The following is a 26510-nucleotide window of genomic DNA, read 5'->3' as shown; positions in this document are numbered from 1 at the left end:
AGGGTGACAAGGGTGCCGACTGAACCCAGCTTCGATCCCGTGGGGAATCAGTTGACCACTCATCGACGAGCACCACATGCACGGCTGACCTCGGTCACGGGGGGGAACTACCAGCCTCGACGAGGCTCCGTCTCTCATTGGCCGGCCACGTCGACTTCGTGTAGTGGCACGGAAACACGGTCGAAAGTTACGAAAGATTCAGCTGTCAAACAGCATGAGAACACGCCCGTATCTATATCTGCCGGGCTCGATAAAAGGGCGCCGGGCTAGCTTTTTCCCCTCCGTACCACCTCGTCCGACCCAGTCTGACGACTCGGCTCTAGCTCCACTGTGATCCTGAGTCAACCGAGGTGGCACCGCCAAATTGTGCAAAACATACATTGCCGGGTCTCGCGTGTCGTCCTCGGAGAGTTGTCATGACTGATTGGTCTCTCCGCCGTCCCATGTTTCGGAGACACTTTGCCAAGCTGTCCTGGGGATCCGTCCCAGCTAGATCGTGGTCGTCGGGGTGCCGAGACCGCAACGACGACTTCTTGCTGGCCCGTCAGGGGCGATCCACAACAGGCCGCCCCGCCTAGTAGCCGGAGCCGAGATTTCGCCCGACAAGTCCGTAAAGCTCCTAATAACCACCTATCAACTTTCAGCAGGTTACCGTCCCACGAAAGCCAAGACTCGGCGGGTCTTGGGTTCGTACCCCGCCCCTTAATTTAATAATCACCGAGGCGATCGTGTCGACTTCTCGGCGTGTTGCGGTGGGCATTCGATCACACGATGGTGATGCCGCTCTGGGGGAATTTGAACACGTATGATATGAACAAGTCATTGGAAATCGTCTCGTATGTATAAGGCTCAGTTGGGCGAGAAGGGGGGTTCAATAGAACGTGGGCCAGAGGCGGGGGCGATGTCGCATTCGGTTTGGTCGAAACCGCCCGCGTTAAGCACGTTCGTGCTTGGCACCGTATCTGGGGTCGACGTCGCAATCTCCTGGCCCAAGCCGAGTACCCAATAGAAAGATAACCAGATGGGAACAAGTCTAGCAGACGCTTTCTCCACGTTCGGATCCGCAAACACGCTCTTCTCGAAGCTCCTTTCCACCTCGCGCCGTCTTCGTCCTCATCTCGTCTGCCAAGGCCAATCACCGACGCTCCAGTCCAAGTGCCCATCTGGTGGACCTCCCCCATCGAAGCTGGCTTACTCCACCCGCTCCTCGCATACGTTGGCAATACATGTGTGTATTGCAGCAGAGCAGAAAGCCACTACACACGTACTGCCAGCTGGCCGGCCCCGGAATTGGACGATGCGAAGCGATAGCTGCTAGGTTGGCCTTACCACACGATGCCGATAGCAGCCTGATTCAGAGCTAGTGATTTGTTCAATCGGGAGCGTTTTCTCGTACATACCTACGGATCGTTTTTATCCAATCTATGCCTCCATATACCTAAAAGTACTATACGAGCCTAATTGCCAACTTATCTACACCTAGAGGCTGTATTATACTAGAACCTACAGCGAGGAGAACGCCAGGTAGGCATAGGTACTTAACCAGCCGCGATAGTTCCGCCTTGACTCGGTTGCCCCTTGCCAGCCGCTTAGTTACCTTAGCTAGCTGACAGCTTTGGAGAGGTGAATAGGCAATTAAGCTGTGTTGAAGCGCAAGAGCTTCCCCTTATCACCCTACCTAACCTACTTACCGTAGTCACCGTTGCCAGCCCGAGTCTAGTAGGTCACGGTGCCATGGGGCTTCCGCACTACTCTGGTAGCTCCCGATCGAGAAGCTCTGATGCTCGTTCGTCCCAGATGCGACAACAACTACCCGAATCCTTTCCGTTAGAGCTGTATGAATGCTGCGCAGCGCAGAACCACGCGAGCTCGTAACAGCTATCGTATACGAAAGGTTAAGTACGACAATGCCGATCCTTGCTCTCAATGTGTTCACCTCAGTCTTCCCTGCGTCGTCCCGCCGGCATCGAGCGAGCGGAACCATCCCATCCGTGGTAGGCTGGTGGCCCGGACTCGCGGGGACGACGAATAGCTCTGGAATCCGGCCGGGAAACCCGGCGTCGACCCGCCGGCAGACTCGCCAGGCAGTCTTCTCGTCTCTAGCCCCGAGTCTCTGGAACAGCCATTTCCGGCCTCCTCGCCTTGTCCTAGAGAGTCCTTCGCCCGCCTCCTCCCTCGACACCAGCAGGTTGTCTGCCCTATCAACCTCGTGCTTACATCCTTGCGGCTATCGATGGCATGAATCGTAGCTTAGAAGATGAAGCTTCCGTCTATACCTTTGCCTCGGTGACTACATTTCTGTTCTAGCGGTTTGATACTATGCCTGGGATGGATACGGCCCAGGTGGACGGTTTGGTGCAGCGTAGCCTCGAGACTTACAAGCGGACAAGTCTCCACAGCCTGGCCCCAACGGCCACATGATCGAGGAGCCGGTGGTAAGCGTACCCCAGATCATGTCTTCCTCGAGATCTCGATGATAGCATTTGTGTGGTTTAGTCGTAGCTTCGGGATGCCCTAGCGTGGTCGGCCCTCTCCAGTCGGGCATCCCAACGCCGGATCCCACCGTCCCCCGGTACGCCGAGCTTGGCTTTAACCAGTTTACATCCCTGTTCCTCATCATGGACGATACCTTTCTGGCCCACTGGCAGGAGCATCGGGAGCATCGGGGGGACGTCACGGCCGAGTGAATGGCGAGTGAGCCAAAGGACATCACGAGTACTATCGCAGATGTGGTGGCGTTGCCGCTAAGATGCGATCAAGATGGGGATGACGCGAGCGCCCATGTCGAAGATTTCATCATTCCTGTCGAATTCCTCTTCCGGTTTAAACGGATCCGAGAGCGACAAGAAGCATTTTCGCGGGAAAGGATTGGCGCCCTGGGCCAGCTTTATCCTTCGGTGAATAGTACCGATCTATCATGAACGCTATGGTCCAATTGGTCTATATCTTGTCTCTCGTCCTAGGCCCATCCCCCCCGGTGCTCCCCAGCCCTTCCCACAAACGGGTCGACTCAAACCCGCCTATGTCGAGACCTTTGCCTTGCACGAAGCAGCTGATGCCTAAGCAGCTCAGAGCATCTGCATAGACGGTAGTGGAAAGGGCGAAGCGATCATTGGCAAACACTTCGAGGACATCCCCGTCGCTGAATATACGCAGGCGGAGATCTTCTACGACCTGGGACCCGTCGTTGCCGAAAACAAACAGGGTAAACGGACCTGCCAGTGCCTCCTTTTTGATATCTGCCTCGCTATTCGACAGGGTCTCGTCGACGACAATCTGCTCCTCTCCGGCGGAGAAATATACTTTCGTCGAGTTGGCCGAATTTCGGTCGTGCCGTACGTGGAAGCCGATCTGTTCGAGGCCTGGGCGCACTTTGATGGTGGCTTCGAGCTCCCAGTTCGTCGACTTGGTCACCGCGAGCAGACGAGGCCTGCTCCTATCCGTCGCGATCGACGGCCGGCTCATAGACGCCTCCGGCCTCAACGATCCAAGCGCCGGCCACGGCCGCACGCCAAGAGTGCGCACGGTCTTTGCCCTCCCGCCGCCTGCAGATCCGCGGTCCAGGACTTTTACGGCGGAGATATCGTCGAGGGGCGTCTTCAGCGCGCGGATGACGTTCGGCAGCCGCAGAAAGAATAACTCGCGGGGCAAAGACAGGTAGCCCGTCCAGCCCTTCGGCTCGCGTCGCGCCAGCGTTAATTCTTCCTCTCTTATCCATCCCCACACGATCCTCTCCCCGGTTTCGGGGTGTTTATACGAGTTGGGCGCGTAGAAGGTCCCGTGGTCCAAGACGCCACCGAAATCGTAGGCTAAGACGGACCGGCCGTCTGAATCTTTCTTCAGAATTCCGCCCATCCAGAGCGCCCAGAGGCCATGCGGATCTTCTTCCCCCGGGGTTTTCTGTGTTTTCTGGTGTCCTCGTTTTACTCCGCCTTCCGTCCCCATCGTCAAACACTCGAATCTGTCCGTCCCGTCCCCGAGTCATGAAATTCACACACTCCCAGTTCACGCCGAAATCGCCGCCCCAGCGGCCCGGGCGGCGAAGCCGGGCCGGGATATCGACCAGCGGCCCCAGGTACGTCCACGTCGCCAAGTCGTCCGGCGCGACGGCATACAGAAACGCGTTCGGCCCCTCGCCGACCACTCCTCCGGAGAGAACACCATAGAGCTGCTTCTCCTCCTCCTCCTCGCCCAGCGCAATTCCGCGTGTGCGGGAGCGTCCAGTAGATGGGGAGGTGGCGGACGGAGGAGTAGAAGACGGTGAGCTGGCGCTTCTCGCCCCGCGGGCAGGCCGCGCGCATGCAGCCCGTGAAGATGCCCTTGTCCTCGTGGGAGAGGGCGGGCGCTAGGACCGGATCGGCGCCGTTGTGCTGCCAGCGTACACCGTCCGGGCTGGCGAAGTGGCCCCAGCAGATGTCGCCCCAGTCGCAGGACTTGGGGTTCCCTAGTTCCGTGGGTTAGGACCGTCTGCCGATGGCGCGGTGTATAGATGGCGAGCGAGGAAGACGGAAGACACCTACATTGATAGAACAAGTGATATTCACCAGTGCTGGGATCGAAGCCGGGGGCGCAAGGATCGTTCATCCACCCCCGGAGCGCCTTGAGATGATACGAGGGTGTAGGGTGCCATCGCGACTTGGACTCGAGCAGATTTGAAGTTGTCATGGTCCAGTTGTTGACGAGATCTGTGTCCCGTCTGGTTCAAGACGGGGATTTTAGGCTTTATAGCCACCCGGCCCCGATGGGATGTACCTAGGTACGTTCAAAGTGCGATAATCCCTTTCTGATCCCTCGGCTACGGGGACTACGGTAGGAATGCGTCGGTGGATGATACCACGCGCAGCCCTCGATATACATAGCTATGCAGATATCCGCCCATACTACGCCCGCCGGGTTCTCGATGTACCGGTACTTCGCTAACAACGGACCTGGGGGGCGAACAGGCGTCTTGGAGCGGAGCGCGTGGGGAGGCTGACCCTCACTTCTTGCGCAGGCCCAGGGCCCATCGGCATAGAGACAAGAGTTCCGAGGCTCCTGCTAGCATCTCCCACCCGTCTAGAGCCTAGGCGCTGACTAGTAGGGATAGCAACATACCTACCTACACATGTAGCGAAGTGCTGCGTGAGACAGGCGACGGTGGGTTCAACATGTACCTACTTGCGATTAGCATAGGGCAGGGGGGATAAAAAACGAAGGCACACGACGTTTGGAACGAATGGGGCATTTACTTTTGATTCATCTCTCCCTCCTGTAGCTCTCTTCCACACAGCTAGAACACAAAGTATAGGTAGATAATGAGCTAACTTCAGCGCTCGTTGGGGCTGGGCTGGTCGCCGAACCTGTCTTGGAACCTGCGCGTCGTCCTGTTATCGGCGTCTCACCCTTTCTTCCAGCCCTCGGCAAGGTCACTAGGGGGAAAGGGGGGCGGGGGATGGGGGGGGGCTGTAGGACTTGTGCGGGGTAACCGTAGAATCCACCGATTAGAGCGAGATCGTAGCCTTCCATGATGATGGCTGTCGAGAGAATTAGCGAGGAGGCGATGCCCCAAGTTGGGGTTTAGCCGGATGGACTCTCTCCAGCTGAGCTGGTGCTCCTGGTCGAGGGCCATCTTCGCCTTCAGCGTCTAGTTGCCCTTGACGTGTTCAAAGTGGTCGGCGCTCATCTTCCTCGCGGCCTCCTCGTCGTAGTCGTGAGGCTAAGTAGCGTCCTCAGCAGCCCGTGGGGAAGGTTTCTCGTGTGTGCGGCAGGTACCTAGTCGAGGAGGCTCTTTTCGACCAGCACTACGAGAACAGCCGCGCTCTGAGGCCAGGCCACGAGGTTGCGGGTGGCCATTCCGGCTACAAGGGCCTGTGTCCCGGAGGCTACCCGTCTTTAGGTGTCCTTCGGTGAGGAACTTGTCGCCGTCGGTGGCGGAGATCCCCGGCCGCGAATCGACGTGGATGTTCGACTGCCTCCGCGGGCTCCTCCTCCTCTCCTGGGCCAAAGGCAGTGGCCCTACGAAGGCGGACGTCATCGTGGCTCCTTCGACCCTAGGGTTCTACCGCCCCATAACCGACTACGACGCCCTCGGCGACAGCCTGTAATGGGCCTCTAAGCTCCTGAAGCACGTCAAGTCCTTCACCAAGTCTGTCACCGCCAGGCCAGGCGTACCGAGATTGCAAGCGGTTGCAGCGCGTGGGCAACTGGGGGCACGGCTGGACGAGCCGTTTGTGTACCGGGTAGTTCTGGAGTGATGATGGCAAACCGAAGGAGGAAGAGGAGCAGAGATGCTGGTAGAGAGAGTAATAACGCCAATTCTGTTACCTGTTTCGGAACATGTGTACCGCCGTAGATAACACGGCCAAGAGATTAAAGCTTTGGCTTCGCGGCACGAGGTTACAGGCTTACGGGCAGATCTGATCTTCGTATAGATAGCTTGAATAGCTATCAGTATCGATGTTAGACGAGAACGCTCGGGGAGTCATCCTAGAGTAGTAGGAAGAGATAGGTGAGCGTTCTGTCCCCAGGCTGTCCCTATGCGTATAAAAGAAGGGAGAGAGCCTTCGTAAGCGCCACGTCTCTTCGTGGTTAAGAGATTGATTATAGCTGCTGCCGGTTTTGAGAAGGATCGTCAACACCCTGGTACTCTGATCTTCGGTGGCAACGGCAGACGCTCTTCATCCGGCATGCGGGACTTTAAGCTTCGCGCCTAATCTGGAGCTGATGCTATCCTAAACGAGGGCAGCTTCCGGGACGGCCGTAGGGAATTATAATACCTAGATTTGGCTATTATCTTGAAGAGCACAGGTTGGTCGGCCGCATCGTTCTGTCGCCACATCCAAGTGGAGAACTTCTGTGGAAGTATATACTGATATACTATGTGTTAGAGCCTCCATTATTTCAGGGCCTGGATTCCATCTTCATAGTGCTAGATTATCCATGTAATAGCGGACAGAATCCGTCGCCCGTATGTGAGCTTGGTGCGCTTGCTTTTGTCTTTGCTGCTTAGGGCGGGCGAGTAGATCAGTACGGCCTCCCCGATACGGGGCGTCCTTCATTCTTCATAAGTACATGGGGCGTCATCTCGAAACAGAAATCACCAATTTGTACTCAGGGGTTAGAAGGAGAGGGAATAAGATGAATAACGTTATATTCACGTAGTTCAACCACGGCACCAAAGCTGCGCGCGTGGCGTCCGCCGACGTATTTTTCTCTTTAACATGTCCATGCCACGATGTTCCCGTGTCGCGGAATAACGCGGCATGCTCATCTCCTGCCTCGCCCCGGCTCGATCAGTTAGGCAACGGGGCGTAGGTACAACGGGCCCCTATTTGGCTGTCGATCGGATATTGTGTGGTATATGGACACAATGTCATCAATTGGCGTATTTTTTCGATCAAACTAGGCTGAGTCTATCGGTCGTCTCAACGGCTGTGGCTCGGAAGAGAATAGATAACAAGTTTCGGGATCCACGGCAAGGTGCTCTGGGCCGAGAAGATCGAATCGGTTCGGAACATACCGCACAGACATGGGTAAGTCATTTGAAATCACTGCCCCAAGGCCCGGTGGAGGTTGGGGTCCTTTTCGACCCTCACGATCCGATCTAAGGCGCGTCCGTCTTCCAGTGCATAGGCCGACGTGATGTCTAACTTATAGTGGACCCCGTTGATTATGATGGGCGCAAACCCTTCCCCAGTCAACCCGCGGCGCAATTTCGAGAAAGCAAGAGAGATAGCCTTCCCCCCGTGCCTGAACGGGGCCGTCATCAGATGGTTCATCTCGTATTCGCGGTCCCTTTTCCTCTGAGCCTCCTCCTCCCGCTTCGCGAGCATCTTGGCATACTCGGATGGTGCCGGCTTGGGATTGTACAGGTTCGCCTTCATGACGACGTTGTTCGGGTCGACCTCGAAGCGCCGCAGCGGCAGAAACGGGAACGGCATGCTGCGCCGTGTTACAATCTCGAGTCGGACCGGCTGGGCACTCGTCGCCACCGCGCCCGGGCCCGCCTTGACCGACTTATTGGGTAGAACGTTGATAGCACGTATCATCGATGAGGGCGTCATGGCGAACCTAGTACCGAAGGCAGCCAAAAATATCCCCACCGCGCCGAAGGCGACCGGGACCACCGTCGGTATTCCCTCTGGGACGTTGTACACGTTTATCCAGACATTGGCGGCGGCGGCCGACATGCAGAAGAAGCCGGCGGCGTAACTTGAGAACAAGAACGCCCGCTGCGGACCTACTTCGTAGAGAGTGGTCGGCGAGGTCTTGTCCGCGAGTTGCTGAGCGTAACTCAAGAAGGGCCCTGGTGCTGTTCTCGCCGTAGGCGCGACGGCTGGCCTGGAGGGTTGCGGAGTAGCCTGGGCGCCGGCTCTGGGTCCGGCCGTCGCAAACAGCCGTCGGTCTGTCCTAACAAGAGCTGGCCGCCGCCGCGGGACCCCGTCAGCTCGGTAGGATGCTCTAAAGGCCTGGAGGGCGTCGCGCCCGAGTTCGCGATGGGCACATCTCCGGCATAATAGGATAGGAGTGGCCATTGCGTATCTAACATGGGCAGCCAGTGAGGAAATACCAGATATTCCGGACAGTGGGGCAATCAAGCGGCCATTCCAGTATCTTGCAAGTCTTGGAAACAGGTAGAGAGGAAGGGGAAAAAAGGTTCTAGGGGCATGATACAATCCGGAGCTGGCCCATCTTCATGGTAGGTAGGGCAAAAAGTTGGACTGTGGGACCTCCAGAGCTAGAGTCCTTCAGTAAGGCAGATAAATACCCGGGTACCTGTTGTTATCGATATCTACCAAGGTAATTTATTTGGATTTCCTAACATGGCTAATTATGTAAACTGATAGGTACCTATCACTGGCGGAAAGTTCCCAGCCAGATGCCCTAATGCTGATGTACTCCCCAGCTGTTAACCTTAGATAAAGGTACCCAGGTAGGCACATACAAGTGCTAAGGTACCTCTCTACCCTCTATATTTGTCTATATCTGTGCTACAGGTACCTACCTTGACCCAAGCACATGCCCTACCAATTCCCTTTATCGATTAACACCGTAGTACCTAATAACAGTCGTCAGTTGAGGCCGGACAATCCCCAACATGCTCAACCCGCAGCATCTGCTCGTAAGCTCCGAATCGCTCCTCGCAGGAGGGAAGGGAGAGAAAACAAAGGGAATAAAATAAAATAAAAACAGGAAGGGAGTCAAGAAAACCCTGCATTGGGCTCCTCCTTTCTCCTCAACAAGCCTGCTATGGCGTCTTTTGCGACCGTGGCTCGCCTGTCTGCGAGGCTTGCGAGTCGACGGGCCGCCCAGGATGCCATCACTCGAGGTATTTTTTTCCTCTCCGTCCGACGTCGGGCTCACCACCGAGCGCGCCCTGGAGCGATATCGCGAGTGCGCAGCACCCAGCTAACCAGCCCGCAAGGGCGCGCAGGCTTCCGCACGTCGGCGGCGGCGGCGGCGGCGCAGAACTTCACTATGCCGGCCCTGTCGCCCACCATGACCGAGGGCAACATCGCGAGCTGGAAGCTCCGCGAGGGCGACGCCTACTCCGCCGGCGACGTCCTGCTCGAGATCGAGACCGACAAGGCCACCATGGACGTCGAGGCGCAGGACGACGGCGTCCTCGTCAAGATCGTCCGCGGCGACGGCGCCAAGAACGTCCAGGTCGGCACGCGCATCGGCGTCGTCGCCGACCCTGGCGACGACCTCGCCCAGCTCGAGCTGCCCCCCGACGAGGCGCCCGTGCGGAAGGAGGCCCAGAAGGAGGAGCAACCGCCGCCGCCTCCGCCGCCGCCGCAGGAGTCCCGCGAAGCCGCGCCCGCGGGGACGTCTGCCGAGCCTAAGAAGGCCGCGGGGAAGCCGCCGCCGCAGAAATACCCCCTCTACCCGTCGGTCGCGCACCTGATCAAGGAGCGCGGGCTGGACGCGTCGGTCGTGGGCGAGATCGTCGCGACGGGCCCGAGCGGGCGGCTGCTGAAGGGCGACGTGCTGGCGTACCTCGGCAGCGTGCCGCGCGCGCGGCCGGGCGAGATCCGGGCCCGGTTTGAGCACAACGCGCACCTCGACCTGTCCAACATCAAGATCGCGGCGCGCAAGGCCGCGCCGGCGCCGAAGCGGGCCGCCCCGCCGCAGAAGGCCGCCCCGCCCGTCCCCGACGACGTCCTCGTCTCGCTGCCCGTCTCCCTCGGCGCCGCCGCCCGGGTCCAGCGCGGCATCGCCGACACCTTCGCCGCGCCGGTGCCGCTGTCGGCGCTCGTCGCGAGGGCCGCCGACGCCGCCGCCGCCCGCGGCGACCTGCCCCCGCCCGCCGGCCGCCAGCCCACCGCCGACGAGCTCTTCGACCAGGTCCTCGGCCTCGCGCCGCCGAAGCGCCAGACCAAGCGCGCCCCGTACCTCCCACAGGTCTCGGCCCTCCCCCCGCCCGCGTCCCCCGCCGCCCGCCTGCCTGATATCGATATCATCGACTTCCTCGCCGGCCGGATTCCGAAGCCGTCGCCGCGACCGACCACGCGGCCTCCCCCACCCGGGCCGGAGTCCGAGGCGCGAGTGCTCACGCTTACCGTGCCGAGGGCCGAGGAGCGCCGCGCCAGGGTGTTCCTCGAGAGGGTCAAGACAGCGCTCGAAGACGAGCCCGGAAAACTGTTCTTCTGAGAGAGGCGTAGAGAGGGTGGTAAGGAAAGGGGGGTGCCAGGGGAGTGGGTGTGCAGCGAAAGGGGAAAGAAGCGGAGGCTTGGCATTGGAGAGAGGATAGAGCAGCCTTGTATTCATAGATCCTATAATGATGCTGGGACGGGGACGACTCCTACGATAGATTATACACAGGTCCCTACCGAGCAAACGACGGCGTTATTGTACCTACGGTTCCACTTTCCGGCACAGTGCGGTAGGGAACAAGGGGCGGGGGAGAAGGAAAAACCCAAGCCCCAATTCCTCCTCCTCCACGAGGTAAAGATACTGCGCAGCTAGTAAGGCTTCTCCCGATATAACCCGCGATTTTTCACCCTCGAACTATGACCGTCTTCGGACTGCCGCCGCGCCGCTTTTTGAGTCTCTAGCGGAGAGGGTCAGGGTAGGGTAGAGTCCGTCCGGTGTGGCCGTCTGCCCCTAGAAGTCGAGGGGGGAGATGGTTCTGCTGAGCCTACGACGATCCCCGGGCGGACAGTGTCAGATGGGAACGGGGAACCCAGCCCCTCTCTTTCGCTCCCGGGAGGTAAACGTGGCGGCCCGCGTGCGCGTGTCCGCCGAACTTGGCTACCTACGAGGTACCTACCTCTCCTTAAGCCTCCTTGGCTTTCCTCCTCTTCGATGTGTCGGTGTGCATCTGCGTAGATGCAGCATCAGCCCTCGGCCGCGGAAGGAGCAGGAGAGACGGCGCCGTCGAGGGACGTCTCAACGCGTACGCGAGGTCACTTGGCAAGCTACCAGGGCTTGAGGTTCGCCCAATCTGCCTGTACGAGGCTAGCAGGGACGCGTGATTCATGCGTCTTTGATTTCCTATGGGGTAGGAGGGGAAGAGTTTGACGGTACAGGTAAATATCCTGGAGATTTAAGAGAGGGGAGGGAGAACTTAGGACTCCTCAGCGTATCCTATGGGAATAGTAACAATCCTATAAAACAGGGTGGCGATGTTCAACCTTACACAAATAGCCTCACCGCCGATCCCCACGTATAACCACCAAAACTACAAGCGACACCCAAGGGGTTTTAATTATCGCCTACTCTGTCCCCCGGCAGTATGTATCACCTTACATCCAGACAATCCCAATTATATACCGAAAATGTCTCGAAGTAGACCTGTGTTAATCATCGCAAGCGAAATCCTTTTTTTTCTTTGGCGATCGGGTAACCACTAAATACCCGATTCACATTCGCCGGCTACTAGCATATTAACTCCGTGTCCAGCGTCTAAATGAGACGAGTACTATCGACATACGTGGACGCCCCCCGGAACCCCAAGTCTGCCCGCCCTCTATTAAAGAGCCAAGGCAATAATAGACACCATGGTGACCCAGAAAGAAATGGCGCCGACGCCCCCTATTTGTTCGAGCGCCCTGGAGGCGCCACCCTGCATGAGAACTGCGGTTCCCGTCGTCGTCGTCTCGTCGATACTACAAACGTTGTGGCATGCCTCCTCGGCTCTCTTCTCCTTAGAGTATAAGGATGCAGTGTTGACGCCCGAACCACTCTCTTCCCTCTTCCTCTGCGCTGCTGAGGTGCTCCTATTGTAGACGAGCTCGATCCACTGAATCTGGAGGTATGCTTCTGACCCTACGCTCATGTTGCCGGTCCAGGATCCGCCACTACGGAGAGAGTTAGCGAGCACGCACCTCCGGAGAGCACCAGCAGCATCTAAGTTGCTGCCAAGAATCCGACACCACTAAGCTCCTTTTTTAAAAAGGAAGGGAAAAAAAAAACCTACTTTGACCACGCATTGAAGATGAGCATGCTTGGATCCCGAGGCACCTGAAAGGCTATGGAGGCGGTCTCCACGCCGTCGATGAACCAAGTAGTGGCTCCCGGGCCCCAGTCCATCCGGTAAGTTGCCCAGTCCGACCAGCGCTTCTGCCTCGGGATCGTCGCGTTTCGGGTCGCTTCGCTTATGTTAGGACCGTCAAGAGTGTACGAGGGCTGGTTTGTATATTGGGCGTAACCGGGCGGATCCATAGTCCGGAGCTCCAAGTCGGATTCTTGTACCGTTTCGAGTTCGGTGGCGTCGTCCCCAGTATTCCGATAAGTGAACATGGCAGTTACTGCTCCTGGTGCACCGATAGTTCTCGCATACATTCGAGCGGAAAGGTAGTGATAGTCCTCTGTAACCGACACAAATTCGGCTGACGACTGGAACTCCCTCTGGCGCGCCGTCCTCAAGGTCAAGTATGTTTTCGATTCGGCGTCGGGATCCCGGTTGTCCTGGAAATAGATGTTGTTGGGCGACTGAACCATGAGAACCGACGCGTCGCTCTCATTACTACCCAGCGATTGGGCGTTGGTCCAGCCCTGCATGGTCCAGAATTGAGTCCACTCATCAGACCGCAAGTAATCGTTGGTGGGGGGCGCGTCGCTGGTATCCGAAGAGCTATCGATGAGGGCCGGCACGTTGACGGAGGCCTCCCTGTCCCGAAAATCGAAGAACTGGTGAGTCCTGAAATAATGGCCACTGCTCCCATTTGTAAGGTAACAATCACATTGATCGCTGGTGACCTCCGGATAATCAGCCATAGAAAACCGGGCCAAGCTAGTCACGGCCGCGAGCAGCCGGACGAGCTTCGAGGAGGTCATCGAGACGTCTGCCGAACTGTGCCGAGCGCTTTACCCACAACGGATCCACCAAGCCGTTGGGAGGATGCAATCCGAAGGCCGCGCTTAGTTCGCGCCAACTTCAAGGAAGCTAGCTGGGATTCGGGAGGAAGATCGGGCTGCCAAGATCGCTGGAAGCTGGGCTGTTGTATAGCTGACAAAATAACGTCATAGGCCGGCCAGCGAACGAAAGAGGGGAGAGAGAGTGCGAAGGAGTTGTCCAGGTGAGGAGGAGGACATCCAGAACGCCGAATATTTATCAAAGATTCTAGCCCTTGGGGGAACAGAACTTGAAAGGTCGATTGAGTCAAGACACGGAGATGGGGGTCAGATTGCCAATATCTCGATAGTCCCACGCAGGGCCGAATGAGAGGTTGCAGTTAGATTTCGATGCGGAAGACGTATCCGTAGCGACGGTACATAGGACGAAATAGTGCGAGGAAGGGTTTTAGCATATCGGCGCCAGATTGGGTTAGGAAAAGCTGGTCGATGGTGTCTGTTATTAGCACGCGCTCGAAGCATCAATGTCCTCGCAACTAGGTTCCATCTAGCCTATGCATGTGTGGATAATAACCGCGGGATCCCTCCGTCGGATAAATGGGCTTGAATGCGACGCAGTGGTATTTCTTGGAGAGAGAGAGAGGGAGAGAGAACGCACGCTCGCGTGTGAGAGATAGAGAGCACTCTCCGTGGCCGCGGTCAGGCTAAGCCACCACGAACGGAACCTAATAGCGGCCACTAGTAGGTAATGGTTCTCGAGATGCTTAGATGTGAGGTTGATGATGCGGAACTGTGTTCATAATAGACGTCGAGCCGGGCCAATCCTAATCTTCGCGAGACAGAGAGGGCAATCCCTCCCAGGTAATGCTAAAAGGAGGGAGGCGGACAGCTGAGACAATAGAAAGGATGCCCGGCGACGGGTTGATAAAGGGAGATGAAGATGAGCTTAGGTGTGGACCACGTGTAGCGAGATGAGTTTACCTGGTGTATGGGCGGCCTTGCGAAGTGCCAGTAGCATTGCGGCGGCACATCGTTGTCGACATCCGTCCACCTCATCGCACCGCCTCTCTCGGAGGGAACCCTGGGTGCAGCATCTGGCCGAGTCTGAGCTGAATACGGGAGGGCAACCAGGCAACTATCTGCATTGCACCTAGGTATTATGCGCTGATGGGCTGGTCTCCCAGACAGGTTCTTTGTCACGAACCCGGTCAACGAGAGAGGGAATTACCCGGCAGCTGATACTGACGCCTTCCAAGCCACGTCTGCTAGTCCCACCTGCAATTCTCGGCCGCGTTGATCAAGCCCGTAAACGTAGGGTGAACTCGTGGAGGCGGGCAATCGGATTTCGTGCAGGCTCAGCCCGGCTGAATGGCTGCGGTAGCTCTCCATCGCCTCGGTCCGCCCAGAGTCGAGGTGAACGCCGCAGGTAGGAGGAGCTGACAGATGCTCGGGGCGCGTCTTCTTACGATGCACGCCATACTCATAGGAGCACAACACACGACGAACACCCAATGGCCATCTATCGTAGGCAAGGCAAGGCACATGTGCTGCTACGGTGCCGGTTTACCTGTGGCGCAGTAGACGAGTCTGGACTACGAATTTGTGAGTGTCAAGAGTTTGTTGGTTGGAAGCTGACATGCAGCCAGCCGGGATGAGGGCCCTACAACCCTTGCATGGATATGTTTGTTGCGTGCCGTAGGCATTGCACCGATATCGAGATCTCCGGATGCTTTGTACTCATACACAACGCAACAGATGGGGCCCAAGTAGAGGCCCTCGCCTGGCTGGCTTAAGTGACGGGCTCGTTCGCGGGCGAGAGGCACGAACCGCGAAGGTTGTTGGTCTACCTAAGATATAGCCTTGTAGGCCTCCGTCTCTCCTAACGCCCTTATAAAGAGGAACGGGTTTAGTAACATCCAGACTAGTAGAGGTACCTGGGTACCCTAACACACCATCATACAGGGCATGCAGTACGGTACAGGAATGTAGGAGTACAGGCTTAGCCTTGCCATGGATTGTGCTGGATCGGCGCTGCGAGCCACTAGAGGTACCAGGTAGACCGCTGTAAATGTATATGTAGGTACCTACCTAAGAACCTAAAGCAGGAAAAGGTAATAGGTACCTCCTTTCCAGGTACCGAACCTAAGGAGGTAGGTTACCTACCTAGGTACGTAGCGGATGTGTCGGCAATGCAGGCACATACGACTAGTGTCGTTACCACGTACCGCATACCTAGCATGTCTGATCTGCATGCCGCCAAGTCGATGTACAAGATACAATACAGCCATGTACCTACCCCGAGTCCCGGGATGCCATGGGGCCCCGAGTGTCAGGAACAGGCCTATATCGGCTTGGATCGTATGGTTCGGACGGAAATCAGGGATTATGTAACTTAAGGTCCGTGCTTGGCCCACCCTGCAGTATCTGAGGTAATCGAGTGGTCGATGATTTTCCGTGCCGATAACCGATAAAGAACCTCCATTGGGAATTTCCAGAACGTCTGTAGACGGTGCGTCAGCCGGGGAGCTTGACGATGCATTGTCAACTATCACCTTTTCATCCTTGGCCTCGTCTCAGAATCTCTTCAATTGTGGTAGCATCGTATAAACCCCGACTATCCGCGGTCCCCGAGTCAGCATGTATCCTTCCTATGATCATTCTTCGACTCCGCCGTAGGCATTTCTGAATATTTATCTCTCCCTTCCATTCCAAGAGCAAGAGGTGGTGTAGGAAAGAAAGAAAAAAAAACATGTCGCCGCAGCCTCAGCAGCCTGTGTCGTCGGAAGCGGCGGCGGATCTGCCCAAGGATCTCGACAATCCGAGGGAATCCCTGCCACCGCCGACGTCTCAGGGCGAAAATTGTGACAATCCCACCGCAGCTCCAGCTCCATCTTCATCTCGCGACTCGCACAGCCCATCACCGACATCGTCGACATCTTCGCAAGAATCTGGCGAGGCATCGCCCGAACCACCTACCGACCCTACCACCGAGACTCCGCTGAACGAACCAGCCTCCACAGCCGAAGACGACGGCTGGGACTTCCATTGGGACGCGACGAGCCAAGCATACTTCTTCCATAACAGGTTCACCAACCAGTCTACCTGGGAAAACCCCCGAGTGTCTAAGGAAGCCACCTCGGACACCGGTCCCGCCCCTGGCACCGCCGCCGACCCCCCCAAGAATGAGCGGCCGGCGGCCGGCGGCTACAACCCGGCGATCCACGGAGACTACGACCCGACGGCGTGGTACGCGCAGAACAGCGAGGAGCAGGCGGTAGAGCAGGAGCAGCAGCAGCAGGCGGCGGTGGACGCGTCGGCGGCGTACGCGGCCTTGGGGTCGTTCAACCGGTTCACGGGGCAGTGGCAGAACGGCGGGGAGCCGGGCAGCGGCAACGACGTCAACACGCCGGGGCGGCACACGGACGAGGCCAAGTCGCGGCGGCAGATGAACGCCTTCTTCGACGTCGACGCGGCCGCGAACTCGCACGACGGCCGCAGCCTCAAGGCCGAGCGCTCCGGCAAGAAGCCCACCAAGGCCGAGCTCAAGCAGTTCAAGGAGAAGCGCCGCGCGCGCAAGGAGGAGAAGCGGAGGGCCTGGCTGCGGGACTGAAGACGCCGAGGTCGGCGTCTGCGAGGCGCGAGAAGGTTGTGCCACGTGGATGGCGGGGGGGGGGGGGAAAGGGGAGATGAGCGTTAATCCAAGGTTGCCGCTGCTACTGCCGGTGCCCCCCCCCTCCCTCCGCGCGCCACTCGCCAGTCGGCGTCGGGGAGGTTGGAACTGGACCGGCTGGCGCGCGTGCTTACATCGATGCATATATAGGACCCGGCGTTTGGTTGGAACCGCGATCTGCGGCCGCGTGCCAGGCGAAAGCAGTCGGCTTCCGGGGGAGGGTGGGCGGTAGTGTCTACGTTGCATATACACACGGAACATGGGTCTGCGCTGCACAATTTCTCCCGAATAGCTTTGTTCTCTCTTTGTTTTTTCTCGTACTTGCCCCGAGTCTCGGTTGGCGCGCGGCCGCCAGGCTCGTTTGGATGGATAGTGTGGCATACTCTCTCGCTGGAAAGGGGACGATAATCATTGGAACGGAGGGGGGCAGGAGGAGAGGATACACCTCGCGCGACGCAACACGATACGCCTATCTATTTACATACCTCGCCAGCTACCTAAGAATATAGCCTGTCCTCCTACCCTCCTTGGACATTGTTCTCACCCTCCTGCCCGGTCTGTCTGTCTCTCTTTCGGGATCTTATACATAATCCACCATAATATACCCCTCCTTAGATGCAAGAATAAAGCGTCCAGTATTTGTATTCGGGGAGGCCTCCACCATTGACGTGGGGGAAATACACGTAGGTATATCGACATCACCCCGCCTCTGACCGCGGGGCCTGGGCTGGGTTCAGTCTGCGGACGACGTGCCTGTCTATCGGTGTGCTACGCAGACGGGACAACAGGTGCACTGCGGCTCGGTCTGGGTGCGGTATCCGGGCGCCGTGGGACGCGGCCCAGCGAGCCAACCAGACCGGAGGGCGGCGTCGTACCCGGCAACCCATCCCGACTGGCGACCTCACCGGCTATTGTCGCGCGCCCATATCTCCTAGGCAGTATAACCCCCAGTGGCCCTTGAGATAATTACACACACCTACACCCACACCCACACACGCAAATACATATATACCTATTTATATACGGAGGGAGAGATTGCGATGGCAGGCTTGGCGAATCCGGCCCGGTAGCAGCGACCCGGTCTGGGAAACGGCTCGCGTGAGCTCCTATCGCAAAGCACCTTTCCTCCCTCCTCCCTCCTCCCTCCCCCAACCCCACGCACGAGATCGAGGCTCGGTCGTTCATTTCGCGATTACGCGGCCTGCGTTCACGCGCTCATCGCAGCACATGTTATATTTGGATTGCTCTCATCCGGAACGGTTCCACCACCGAAAGCGAGAAACACGGAGGGAATCTGTCCTGTGACCATATGCGTGTGTGGCGTGCGTGCGTATATATACGTGTGTGGGCGGGTGTGTGCCTTGCATCTGCATGATAAAGCAAGCAACCAACATCCCACGCTATCCCATCCCATCCCGCCCCCATCCTTGCTGGTTTCTGCTGCAGCCTGCGAGGTGTGGGTGTGGGTGGTATCTACAGCTCATCGCCTGGGCCCGAGACCCCCTTTCCCCCCACGTGGGTTGATAACAACTGATAGCCTACGCGAGAGCCAAATTTTACCCGGGACGCGCGGGCCCAGGAATTCGCCCATTTACCATGCGTGACATCGCTGAGCTGTCGACTTCGGCTCGAATGCCTGTTTGCCGTCTCCTCTATCCAACCCTGGCTCTCCGGCCCTCCCTAGGCGGAGGCGGCGTCGTTGTCACCACCATCTTCTTCGTCTCCCTCCTTCTCCTCATCCTCCCCTTCGTCGTCTGAGTCGAGCTCCATGTTAAGATGGACGCTCTCATTGTCGCTGCTGTCTTTCGCTCCTTCGTCGGCTTCGACTTTATCCGCTCTACTGTGTCGAGCACCCGGCGGGTCGAAAGCAGCATCCGTCCTATCGACTGGTATTATGGTACTAGTACTAGTTACAGCCTTTGTATTGTCAACCTCAAGCCGTTTGGACACGGCGATATCTGCGCTTTCGTTCTTCCGCTTGAGCGAGTTGGTAGAAGAGGGTGGTTGTACGGTGGCAGCGTGCTCTTCCGATCCAATAGTTATTGTTTGCGGCGATGGCTCGGGAAGAAATGGGTTGGGAGTCCTTGTAGTTTCCGAAGGTTGTGTAGCAGGGCTTGTTGGCCTAGCCGTTGCGGTCGGGATAGCATCCTGGGTGTTGAAAACAGGGTTCTCGAAAGGCCGACCGAATGAGAAGCTATTGTTTGAAAGCCTCGTGTCCAATTCTTCTTCCACCGACGCCTCTTCCGAATCTAGGAGATTGTTCCTAGGCCCTGTTGCTAACGGCCGGAAGTTGAAGCGTAATACTTCAACGCTTTCATCGTAGGGAAACTGTTGAGTAAGGTAGGGCAGTATGACCTGTGGTGTTCTATTATCCTTTTCCCTCGCCGGATGGAGCACGCTGGCTACTTGCGCGTCCTTATTGCGGCATAGGATAGCTGTCCTTAACATCTGAATTCTGAGGGGGGAGGGGATGTGCTGCTGGGGTACGTGACTGAATAGGGCAGTTAAAAGCGCCTCAGCTGCCCGAATGTGGGTTGCGTCTAAGGAGACGGAGATAGATTCATCCTCGATCTTACCGTTCAGAAACGCATCGGCGTTGTGGACGACGGATTTCGATTTCTGTCCATCTTGTAAAGCCGCGGTTGATTGCTTAGGACGCTTGATATGGCCCGCTGATGCGAGGATATCACGACAGCATGTCTTTATGATGAGGCTTAAACCTTCGACAGTAAGCTTAGCCATCGCCGGCCCGCAGAGTTCGAGCATCTCTCTGAGTAGAAGAAATGCCGCCAATCGAACTTCTGGTAACCGATACCCGGATTCGAACATCCGCAACAGCTGTTCGAGCGATGTCTGTGCCGCCGGCACGAAATTTCTTCCCAATCGTCGGGTTGCAGTAAGAAGTAGCCTCATGACAGCAACCTGAATATCCGGGAATACCACCCACAGTTCATCCTTCTCCTCCCTTCCGACTGCCGAATTCATGTCGGCCGATTCAGGCTTCTCCTTGTCTGGAAGCGGCGGCATGACCGAAGACACCCTCGTCACGATGTCAACAATAGCGCTAATCGGAACGGTAACGGCGCTTTTCGTGCGGCAACGAAGGTAGTCGGCGATAAAATCAAGCAAGCCAATCATCCGTTCGCTACCTGCGTAAACGCCAGTCCATGGAGGAAACTGATCTGAGCCGGCGCCCCCGCCCTGGGGCTCTACATCAAAGACCGCCGTTTGTGGCGTGTAACTTGACATGTGGCCTGAAACTGACTCCCAGTTCTCTTGGATCGCTCGGAAGACTTGGTCGGCTGTGGAGTGGAATGTCTTGATAAGGCCATCTAGACTCCTCGCCCATTCCGTTACGTCCCCACCCTTTGCAGCTGTCATATGTAGTCTGACTACTAGACGTCGACTGCTTGTCTGTAAAGACGCTGGGATAATAGCGGTGTCTGAGCTGGTCGGGACCAGATATGGCCGCGCCTCAGCTCTGAATTTGGCGGAGAATTGGCGTAGAGTTGTGGGGTATAACGGGATTATGGCCGAAAAGGCCTCGAAGATGGTCTCGACAAGGTCATTGGTGATCTTAACGGCTTTGCTGGACAACGGAGGCTTTAGGATCTGGAGACATGCTGTCGCAAATGTAGGAAGGGTAGGGGTAACGATTTCCCGTACTAGAGTCGGGTAGGCATGCATCAAAGTGTATATTTTGACCAGGGCCACGATGCACATATCCTTTATAACAGACGAGTCCTTTCTCTATTTCTTGTAAGCCGGTTACATTCGCATGACGGCACATGGAATACTCACCTGAAGGACGGACAGCAGGCCCCGGACCCATGGCTCCGAGGTGCGAAGACACTCCCAGCCGCCAGTTTCCACGACAGCCTTTACCAAGGCGACGGCGACGAAGCGGCCGTGGGCGCTTCTGCCATTCAGAAGTGAGGCTATCTGGGTCTTCAGCCTATGCACGAGCACCGCTGATTCAGAGGAGCCCTCGGGAGTCTTAGTCTCCTGGGGCTTGGATAGTGGCCCTTGACAGCGTGATAAGTCCTTGAGGAGAGAAGGCAGGATAGCTGGGAGTTGGTCAACCTTAGTCGACGTCAATCTCCGGCAGAGGCTGCGCAGCTCGGGTGGAAGTGCGGCGAATGCCATGACTCGAGGTGCTAATTCTCGACTCCGGCTCCTGCTGCTGCCGCTGCCCAGGCTTATAGAGAATATACTGTGAACCTCGGTAGACGGTTATATCATCCTATCGCCTTGGCCCCGTGAGTAGCTCTTCTGTCAACCCTTTTTGTTGCGAGAGGCTCGGTTTTACACTGGTCTTCTCAAAGATGATGTGGAACTTGAAGTTAGTTTTCTTTTCTTCGTCACAAGCCGTCCTGTATGGTGCCTGAAGAGGGTGCGATGTTTGAAGTTTGAAATTCAAGAGGACCAGAAAGATTTATCGTCAAGTGAGCAAGCCTTCTCAATATGGCAGATATGCAAAAAGGCACCGATATGCATGTACAAATGGAAAGGAAGATGGCATTCATTGAAGCCTTAGACCAATCCTCTTTTTTTTTCTTCCTGCCTAGGTAGCTCTAGTTCTCGTGGTGCACAGGTGGGGTCACGGACGCATAATTACATACTATTTACGGAAACCCTATAATAGCTAGCCTATTCTCTATACATGCATAATATGGAGAAATATTACACAATACCAGTAATAGCAAGGCGCTTGTATTTAACGAGTCCATGACATAGGTATGCGTTGTGCCTAACTTATTACCAACTTTACCTCCCCCCCTACTTCATCTTCCTTCCGCCAAGCCAGCTTCATCTAATTTCCTAACTGTGACGACTCGACCCCAGGGGCAGAGAGCTATCCGATAGTCTGGTCCGAACGCCTCCTGAAGACATATAATACCGTCAAAGCACAATCTGTATCAATCGAGATGCCATTGGAGTGCCCGATTGATCAGTAGCGCGTTTGCTTAGACCCCGGCTGCTTCACGGCCAACGATCGATCACCTCAGGATGAATGTATTTCTCTCCCTTCCTCTCTGCTTGACTCGCGTAGTCGCCCTAGCTGCTCGCCGACGCTGATGATGCTATCTGCATAGAGATTGGCAAAAGTTACGCAGTACTTAGCCCGGTTAGAAGATGCCAGATGCGACGGAAACTGGGATGACATTCCGGAACTCGTTCGAAAGGTCCGCAAGCATGCCGCCGACAGGCTATGTACGATTCCCGTGTGCCTCTTGCTTCCCTATGCAACATTGGGTTCTGACCATCTGACTTTTTGCGCAGGTATCACTACCACCGCCGAAATCGAGTACGCCATCGTTAAGGCTTCCCAGAAGCAGGCCATCGGGTCTCGACCTTCAACCGCCGTTTCGACCAGGGATTTAGACATCTCCCAGCTGCTTCCTAGACTTCTCAACGCGATCGATTCGGAAACCTCGCACCTCGAAGACAAATACCAGGCCCAGGTGTGTGTAGGATGGCTTTACTGGACTGTTGGCGAGTATGGCTCGGCCTCGAGCCACTTTTCCGAGAACATAGAGAGTGAAGCCGCTCAACCAGGCCAGGCGAATGGTGCCTCCGAATGGACAAGGGTGTGCTCTCTCAAGGCTGTGTACCTAAAGGCCAACTGCCTAGCGAGAAGCAACGAACGAGTTGCAGCGTTGGACGTCTTCGAATCGGCCCTAGTCTCTCCATCGCACATTTTATCGGGCGACAAGGGTCGCAAGCAGTTACGATTCTGGGCCGAGCTCTTCTTGACTGAGTATTGCATGCTACAAGCCCAGGCTCTGGAAAGAGGCGAGAAGGCTCTCGAGGACACCAACTCGCTGGCACCTTTCCGCTCGTGGGCAAAATACTGGGATGCTTCTAAGACCCAAGGGACACCGCTTGTGGGCGGCCATGGCTTTCGCGGGACCGTCCCGAGGAGGAGGGTGTGGAATGAGTATTACGCCGCCATCTCCGGCATCCTACAACAGGACCTGCCGTTTCCCACCGGCCTTGTCGATGTCACCAACGAATCATCCGCTAGAAGCCAGCTTCGGATGGAGTTGAAAAAAGTCGAGACAGCCTACGAAGCGCTACTCCTGAGCGAAACGTCTTTTCCGCGCGCCGATGAACAGAGGCAGGAGGTGGAAGATTTTGTTGCGGCCGTGATGAAGAATTGGGCCGTATTGAACGGGCACGATTGGCATGCACAGGATCTTGGGCCTAATGGTAAAGAAGGCCTTAGTCGGGGGATACTGGACATTCTCTACCGCGCCGCGACCAAGACATATCATTCGACGGCCATCCTGCGATACCTGTTCACGATTCACCTTTCTGTTGCCGAGTTTGACTTGGCCTTCCACGCCTTCGACTCCTACTTGGAAATCGTCAAGAAAGGGAAGGCCCGAGTGGACAAAACTGGTCACCCAGAACCGAGTCTGGACGACGATGCTACCGTCTTGGAAACCCTGTCCCAGGCGATCACAGCCTTGTGCCAGTATGGTTTCCGAGACGCCGCGGAGAAGGCACATGAACTAGGAGCTGAGTTGGAAAGATTTTTACAGAAGTTGCCAGCACCGCTTCCCAGCGGGCAAGATCATATCACTACGCTGGAGGAGGAAAACGGAAACGGTGTAATACTGCATCCAAGGATACCGTCCCGCGTACACGCCTTAGCGTGGCAAGCCATCGGTATCGCGCAAGCACAATGGTCCCGAGCAACCCATGATGCGACTCTGCGGTCCGAAACACAAGCCAAGGCTATTCGAAGCTTCCAAAAGTCGTTATCGCCGGAAAATGGAAACCCAACTGATGTTAGAACCCTGTTTACGCTCGGTCTACTGCTAGCGGAGCAGAGGGAACTCACGGCAGCCATCGATATCGTCAAGGCCGCGCTTATGTCTAATAAGAAGACTAGAGCGTATCCTGGATCGGTATCATATTGGCGGGAGCGGTCGCTAATCCCTCTGTGGCATCTACTAGCACTCCTATTGAGTGCCAGGCAGGATTATATAATGGCCGCAAGGGCCTGCGAAGGGGCTTTTGAGCAGTTCGATGACCCGACTGTATTGTTTGGCTCGCAAGACTTGGAAGGGACTTTCCGTAGCGAGCACCTAAATGACTTGGAGGCTCGGGACGAGAAATCCTATTCGAGAGGGGGCTTGGTTGATGAAATGGGCGATCTCGAGAAGGAGGGCATGATCGAGGTGAAAATGACACAACTTGCCCTCCTGGAGCTGTTGGAAGGGCCAGAGGTTGCGGTGAACGCAAGCCACGAACTGTTAGTCTTGTACAATAGGCTATTCGGCGAATTCCAGCCACGAGGGCCAGCGGCAAATCAAAAGGCGGCCATGGAGGTGCCCAAAAGCTCCGCTGGCACGGTCAGAAGCATCTTCGGCAGCCGGTCGGCTGGACCGTCCCGAAATCAGAAGCATGCCAGCACCGCAGAGAGCATCACGTCCACTGTCGCAACGGAGAGGCCCCAGACCGCCCAAACCACCATTAGTACCGGGACCGCCGCCCCTACTATACACGTCACCAAAGAAAATGGCGAAGCTGGGGAGACTCGGCGATCTAGGAGATCGAGCAGCATACGCAGCGAATCGGCGAGGCGGAATAGCTTGAAGAAGCGAGAGCCTAGCGCGCAACCGCGGCGAGCCTCCGCGAGCATAGGTTCTCACGCCCCAACCGTCGCGGACGGCGACGAATTCTACCCACACCCGCAAGCTGTGGCGGACGGAACGACGCAGGAGCGAGCGGAGATCTTTACTTGGAGTAGCAAGAGTGACATATCGAGACAGCAGTCTCTTTCGAAAGGCCGGGGACTGCATCGCTATGATTCTACCGCTTCGTCGAGACGGGGTTCCGCGAGCGGTTCGGAACCGCTGATCATAGACTCACTTACGCCGAGTAACCCGCTACCCATGGTGCAGTTCCCGAAGGAGGCAGTCAAGCGGCAGAGGCAAACCGTGCTCGTCAAAGTGTGGTTGATGATTGCCGCATTCTATCGCCGTGCTAACATGCACGCCGATGCCAAAGGCGCTATCGACGAGGCGAGGAAGTTGGTAGACGGCCTAGAAACGGACATTACCAAAGACGCGAGCGGCTCGGTGACGCTGCAAAATCCTAGCTGGGGAGGGAAAAGATCGGTCGAAGAGCTCTGGGCCGACGTGCACACCGAGGTATGAAGCCAGTCGGCATTTTCCTGCGTATAATGGGCTCCTGCTAACGTTACGTAGGTGGGCCATCTTGCGGCCTCCGAAGGCACAGCTTACGTGGCGAAAGATCACTTCGAGGAAGCCTTGATGCACTACCCGAACCATCTCTCGGCGATTGTCGGATTGTCTAACATACTTCTCGACATTTACACCGAGGTACTGCTGCCTCCTCCCACGATACCCGGTATCGTTCTGCCGGATGGTGAATTGGCAACACTGGTCCCGCCGCATCCCAACGCGCGGAAAGCTCGGGCAGGCTCTTCTCCGCTGAGAGATGTACCGACACTGCCATCAACACCGCTGGGTCTCGGAGGCGACGCGACAGACGACGGCTTAAGCTGGCCCCTCCTAAATAAAACGCCCTCGGTTACTACCGAATCGGATGAGCCTTCGACAGAAGAACTCCTGGCACCCTACAAGGCCGTTTCCCTACCTCTCGTCGACCGGCTTGCCGCCCGGGACAGGGCCTACGGGCTTCTATCTGGACTCACCAGGCTAGGCACGGGGTGGAATTCCTCGGATGCGTGGTTTGCCTTGGCTAGAGCCCACGAAGAAAGCGGGCAGTTGGACAAGGCTAAAGATGCGCTTTGGTGGTGTATCGAGCTCGAGGAAGGGATGGGTGTCCGCGATTGGAATTGCGTGAGCGCCAGCGGCTACGTGCTATAGGGCCAACCCGTTCCGCTAGGGCATCTCCGCGCAAAAAAAGAAAAAGAAAGAAAGAGGAAAAAAACGAAACGATAGACACCTCTCGGATAGACGGAAAAGTAACAAGAAGATTGGCAACTGATGGAGTTTGGCGGGGACCCTAGTATGCGATAGATTTTTCTCTCTTGTCTTCCGGTCGGGGTGTGGTGTCGTCGTTTCGCGTTAGAAACTCGGCCTCCCCCTTTCACCTTCACCTCTAGATCGGACTCGATACCCTCTCGTGGCATATCCCACTATCATCAGCGGCATTTAGATATTAATGATAATATATAGACACCATTTGGAAAGCTGAACGCTCATCCCGGTCGAGGAATTCTTCCTGCCGACTCACAATCGACATCCTTCTAGTTTTCGTCCTCATAATTCTGGATCTCGAGTAGTCGTCGACTCTGTAGCAGCATCTAAACACGGATACTGTGCAGCGTGCCTCTTTCTACGACATATGCCTTAGGTAAGCATGCGCCTATCCGTAGTATTCTACTACTAGGTATAGCTGCTGAGGCGGCCGCTGCGTAACTGGGCGAGGTACCCACTATAATGAACTGACACGGCTCCGCGCACGTGACGGGCTATCGACTACCCAACTTACATAGGCCTCGAACCCATCCAAGCCTGGAAACACTTCTCCGCCCACATCGCATCCCCAAGGCTCTTAT

General features: G+C 56.6%; 8 protein-coding genes across 8 annotated transcripts; 4 read left to right on the top strand and 4 right to left on the bottom strand.

Annotated features, from left to right (window-relative positions):
• Window positions 1-771: 771 nt before the first annotated feature.
• GGS23DRAFT_591806 (uncharacterized protein) lies at window positions 772-2687 on the top strand (the record flags this gene model as incomplete). Its single annotated transcript, XM_051517787.1, has 2 exons — window positions 772-836; window positions 2519-2687. The coding sequence occupies 2 exons, from the start codon at window positions 772-774 to the stop codon at window positions 2685-2687; spliced, it is 234 nt and encodes a 77-aa protein (XP_051376710.1).
• GGS23DRAFT_608558 (glycosyl hydrolase) lies at window positions 2284-4665 on the bottom strand (the record flags this gene model as incomplete). The annotated part of the gene is made up of 5 exons (XM_051520217.1): window positions 2284-2892; window positions 2999-3909; window positions 3995-4186; window positions 4245-4444; window positions 4521-4665. The coding sequence occupies 5 exons, from the start codon at window positions 4663-4665 to the stop codon at window positions 2745-2747; spliced, it is 1596 nt and encodes a 531-aa protein (XP_051376709.1). The 3' UTR covers window positions 2284-2744.
• A 2861-nt stretch (window positions 4666-7526) lies between these two features.
• On the bottom strand, window positions 7527-8513 carry GGS23DRAFT_591803 (uncharacterized protein; the record flags this gene model as incomplete). Its single annotated transcript, XM_051517786.1, has 1 exon — window positions 7527-8513. The coding sequence occupies one exon, from the start codon at window positions 8511-8513 to the stop codon at window positions 7527-7529; it is 987 nt and encodes a 328-aa protein (XP_051376708.1).
• A 495-nt stretch (window positions 8514-9008) lies between these two features.
• Window positions 9009-11003, top strand: GGS23DRAFT_6275 (pyruvate dehydrogenase protein x component). The gene is made up of 2 exons (XM_051521160.1): window positions 9009-9307; window positions 9404-11003. The coding sequence occupies exons 1-2, from the start codon at window positions 9229-9231 to the stop codon at window positions 10630-10632; spliced, it is 1308 nt and encodes a 435-aa protein (XP_051376707.1). The 5' UTR covers window positions 9009-9228; the 3' UTR covers window positions 10633-11003.
• Window positions 11004-11683: 680 nt separating this feature from the next.
• GGS23DRAFT_6263 (glycoside hydrolase family 16 protein) lies at window positions 11684-13666 on the bottom strand. Its single transcript, XM_051521159.1, has 2 exons — window positions 12401-13666; window positions 11684-12281 (listed from the first exon to the last, which is right to left on the bottom strand). Exons 1-2 carry the CDS (start codon window positions 13258-13260, stop codon window positions 11954-11956), a joined length of 1188 nt encoding a protein of 395 aa, XP_051376706.1. The 5' UTR covers window positions 13261-13666; the 3' UTR covers window positions 11684-11953.
• Window positions 13667-16027: 2361 nt separating this feature from the next.
• GGS23DRAFT_591800 (uncharacterized protein) lies at window positions 16028-16888 on the top strand (the record flags this gene model as incomplete). The annotated part of the gene is made up of 1 exon (XM_051517785.1): window positions 16028-16888. One exon carries the CDS (start codon window positions 16028-16030, stop codon window positions 16886-16888), a length of 861 nt encoding a protein of 286 aa, XP_051376705.1.
• A 1492-nt stretch (window positions 16889-18380) lies between these two features.
• GGS23DRAFT_6224 (uncharacterized protein) lies at window positions 18381-21201 on the bottom strand. Its single transcript, XM_051521158.1, has 2 exons — window positions 20750-21201; window positions 18381-20698 (listed from the first exon to the last, which is right to left on the bottom strand). The coding sequence occupies exons 1-2, from the start codon at window positions 21092-21094 to the stop codon at window positions 18629-18631; spliced, it is 2415 nt and encodes an 804-aa protein (XP_051376704.1). The 5' UTR covers window positions 21095-21201; the 3' UTR covers window positions 18381-18628.
• Window positions 21202-21713: 512 nt separating this feature from the next.
• GGS23DRAFT_543508 (TPR-like protein) lies at window positions 21714-26291 on the top strand. Its single transcript, XM_051514851.1, has 4 exons — window positions 21714-21964; window positions 22045-22162; window positions 22232-25113; window positions 25171-26291. Exons 1-4 carry the CDS (start codon window positions 21959-21961, stop codon window positions 25813-25815), a joined length of 3651 nt encoding a protein of 1216 aa, XP_051376703.1. The 5' UTR covers window positions 21714-21958; the 3' UTR covers window positions 25816-26291.
• The last annotated feature ends 219 nt before the right edge of the window (window positions 26292-26510 follow it).

The sequence above is a fragment of the Durotheca rogersii genome, assembly GCF_024521655.1.
Source record: "Durotheca rogersii strain YMJ 92031201 chromosome Unknown GGS23scaffold_1, whole genome shotgun sequence".
Classification (NCBI taxonomy): Eukaryota; Fungi; Ascomycota; class Sordariomycetes; order Xylariales; family Xylariaceae; genus Durotheca; species Durotheca rogersii.
This window is presented reverse-complemented; position numbering and strand designations above follow the sequence as displayed.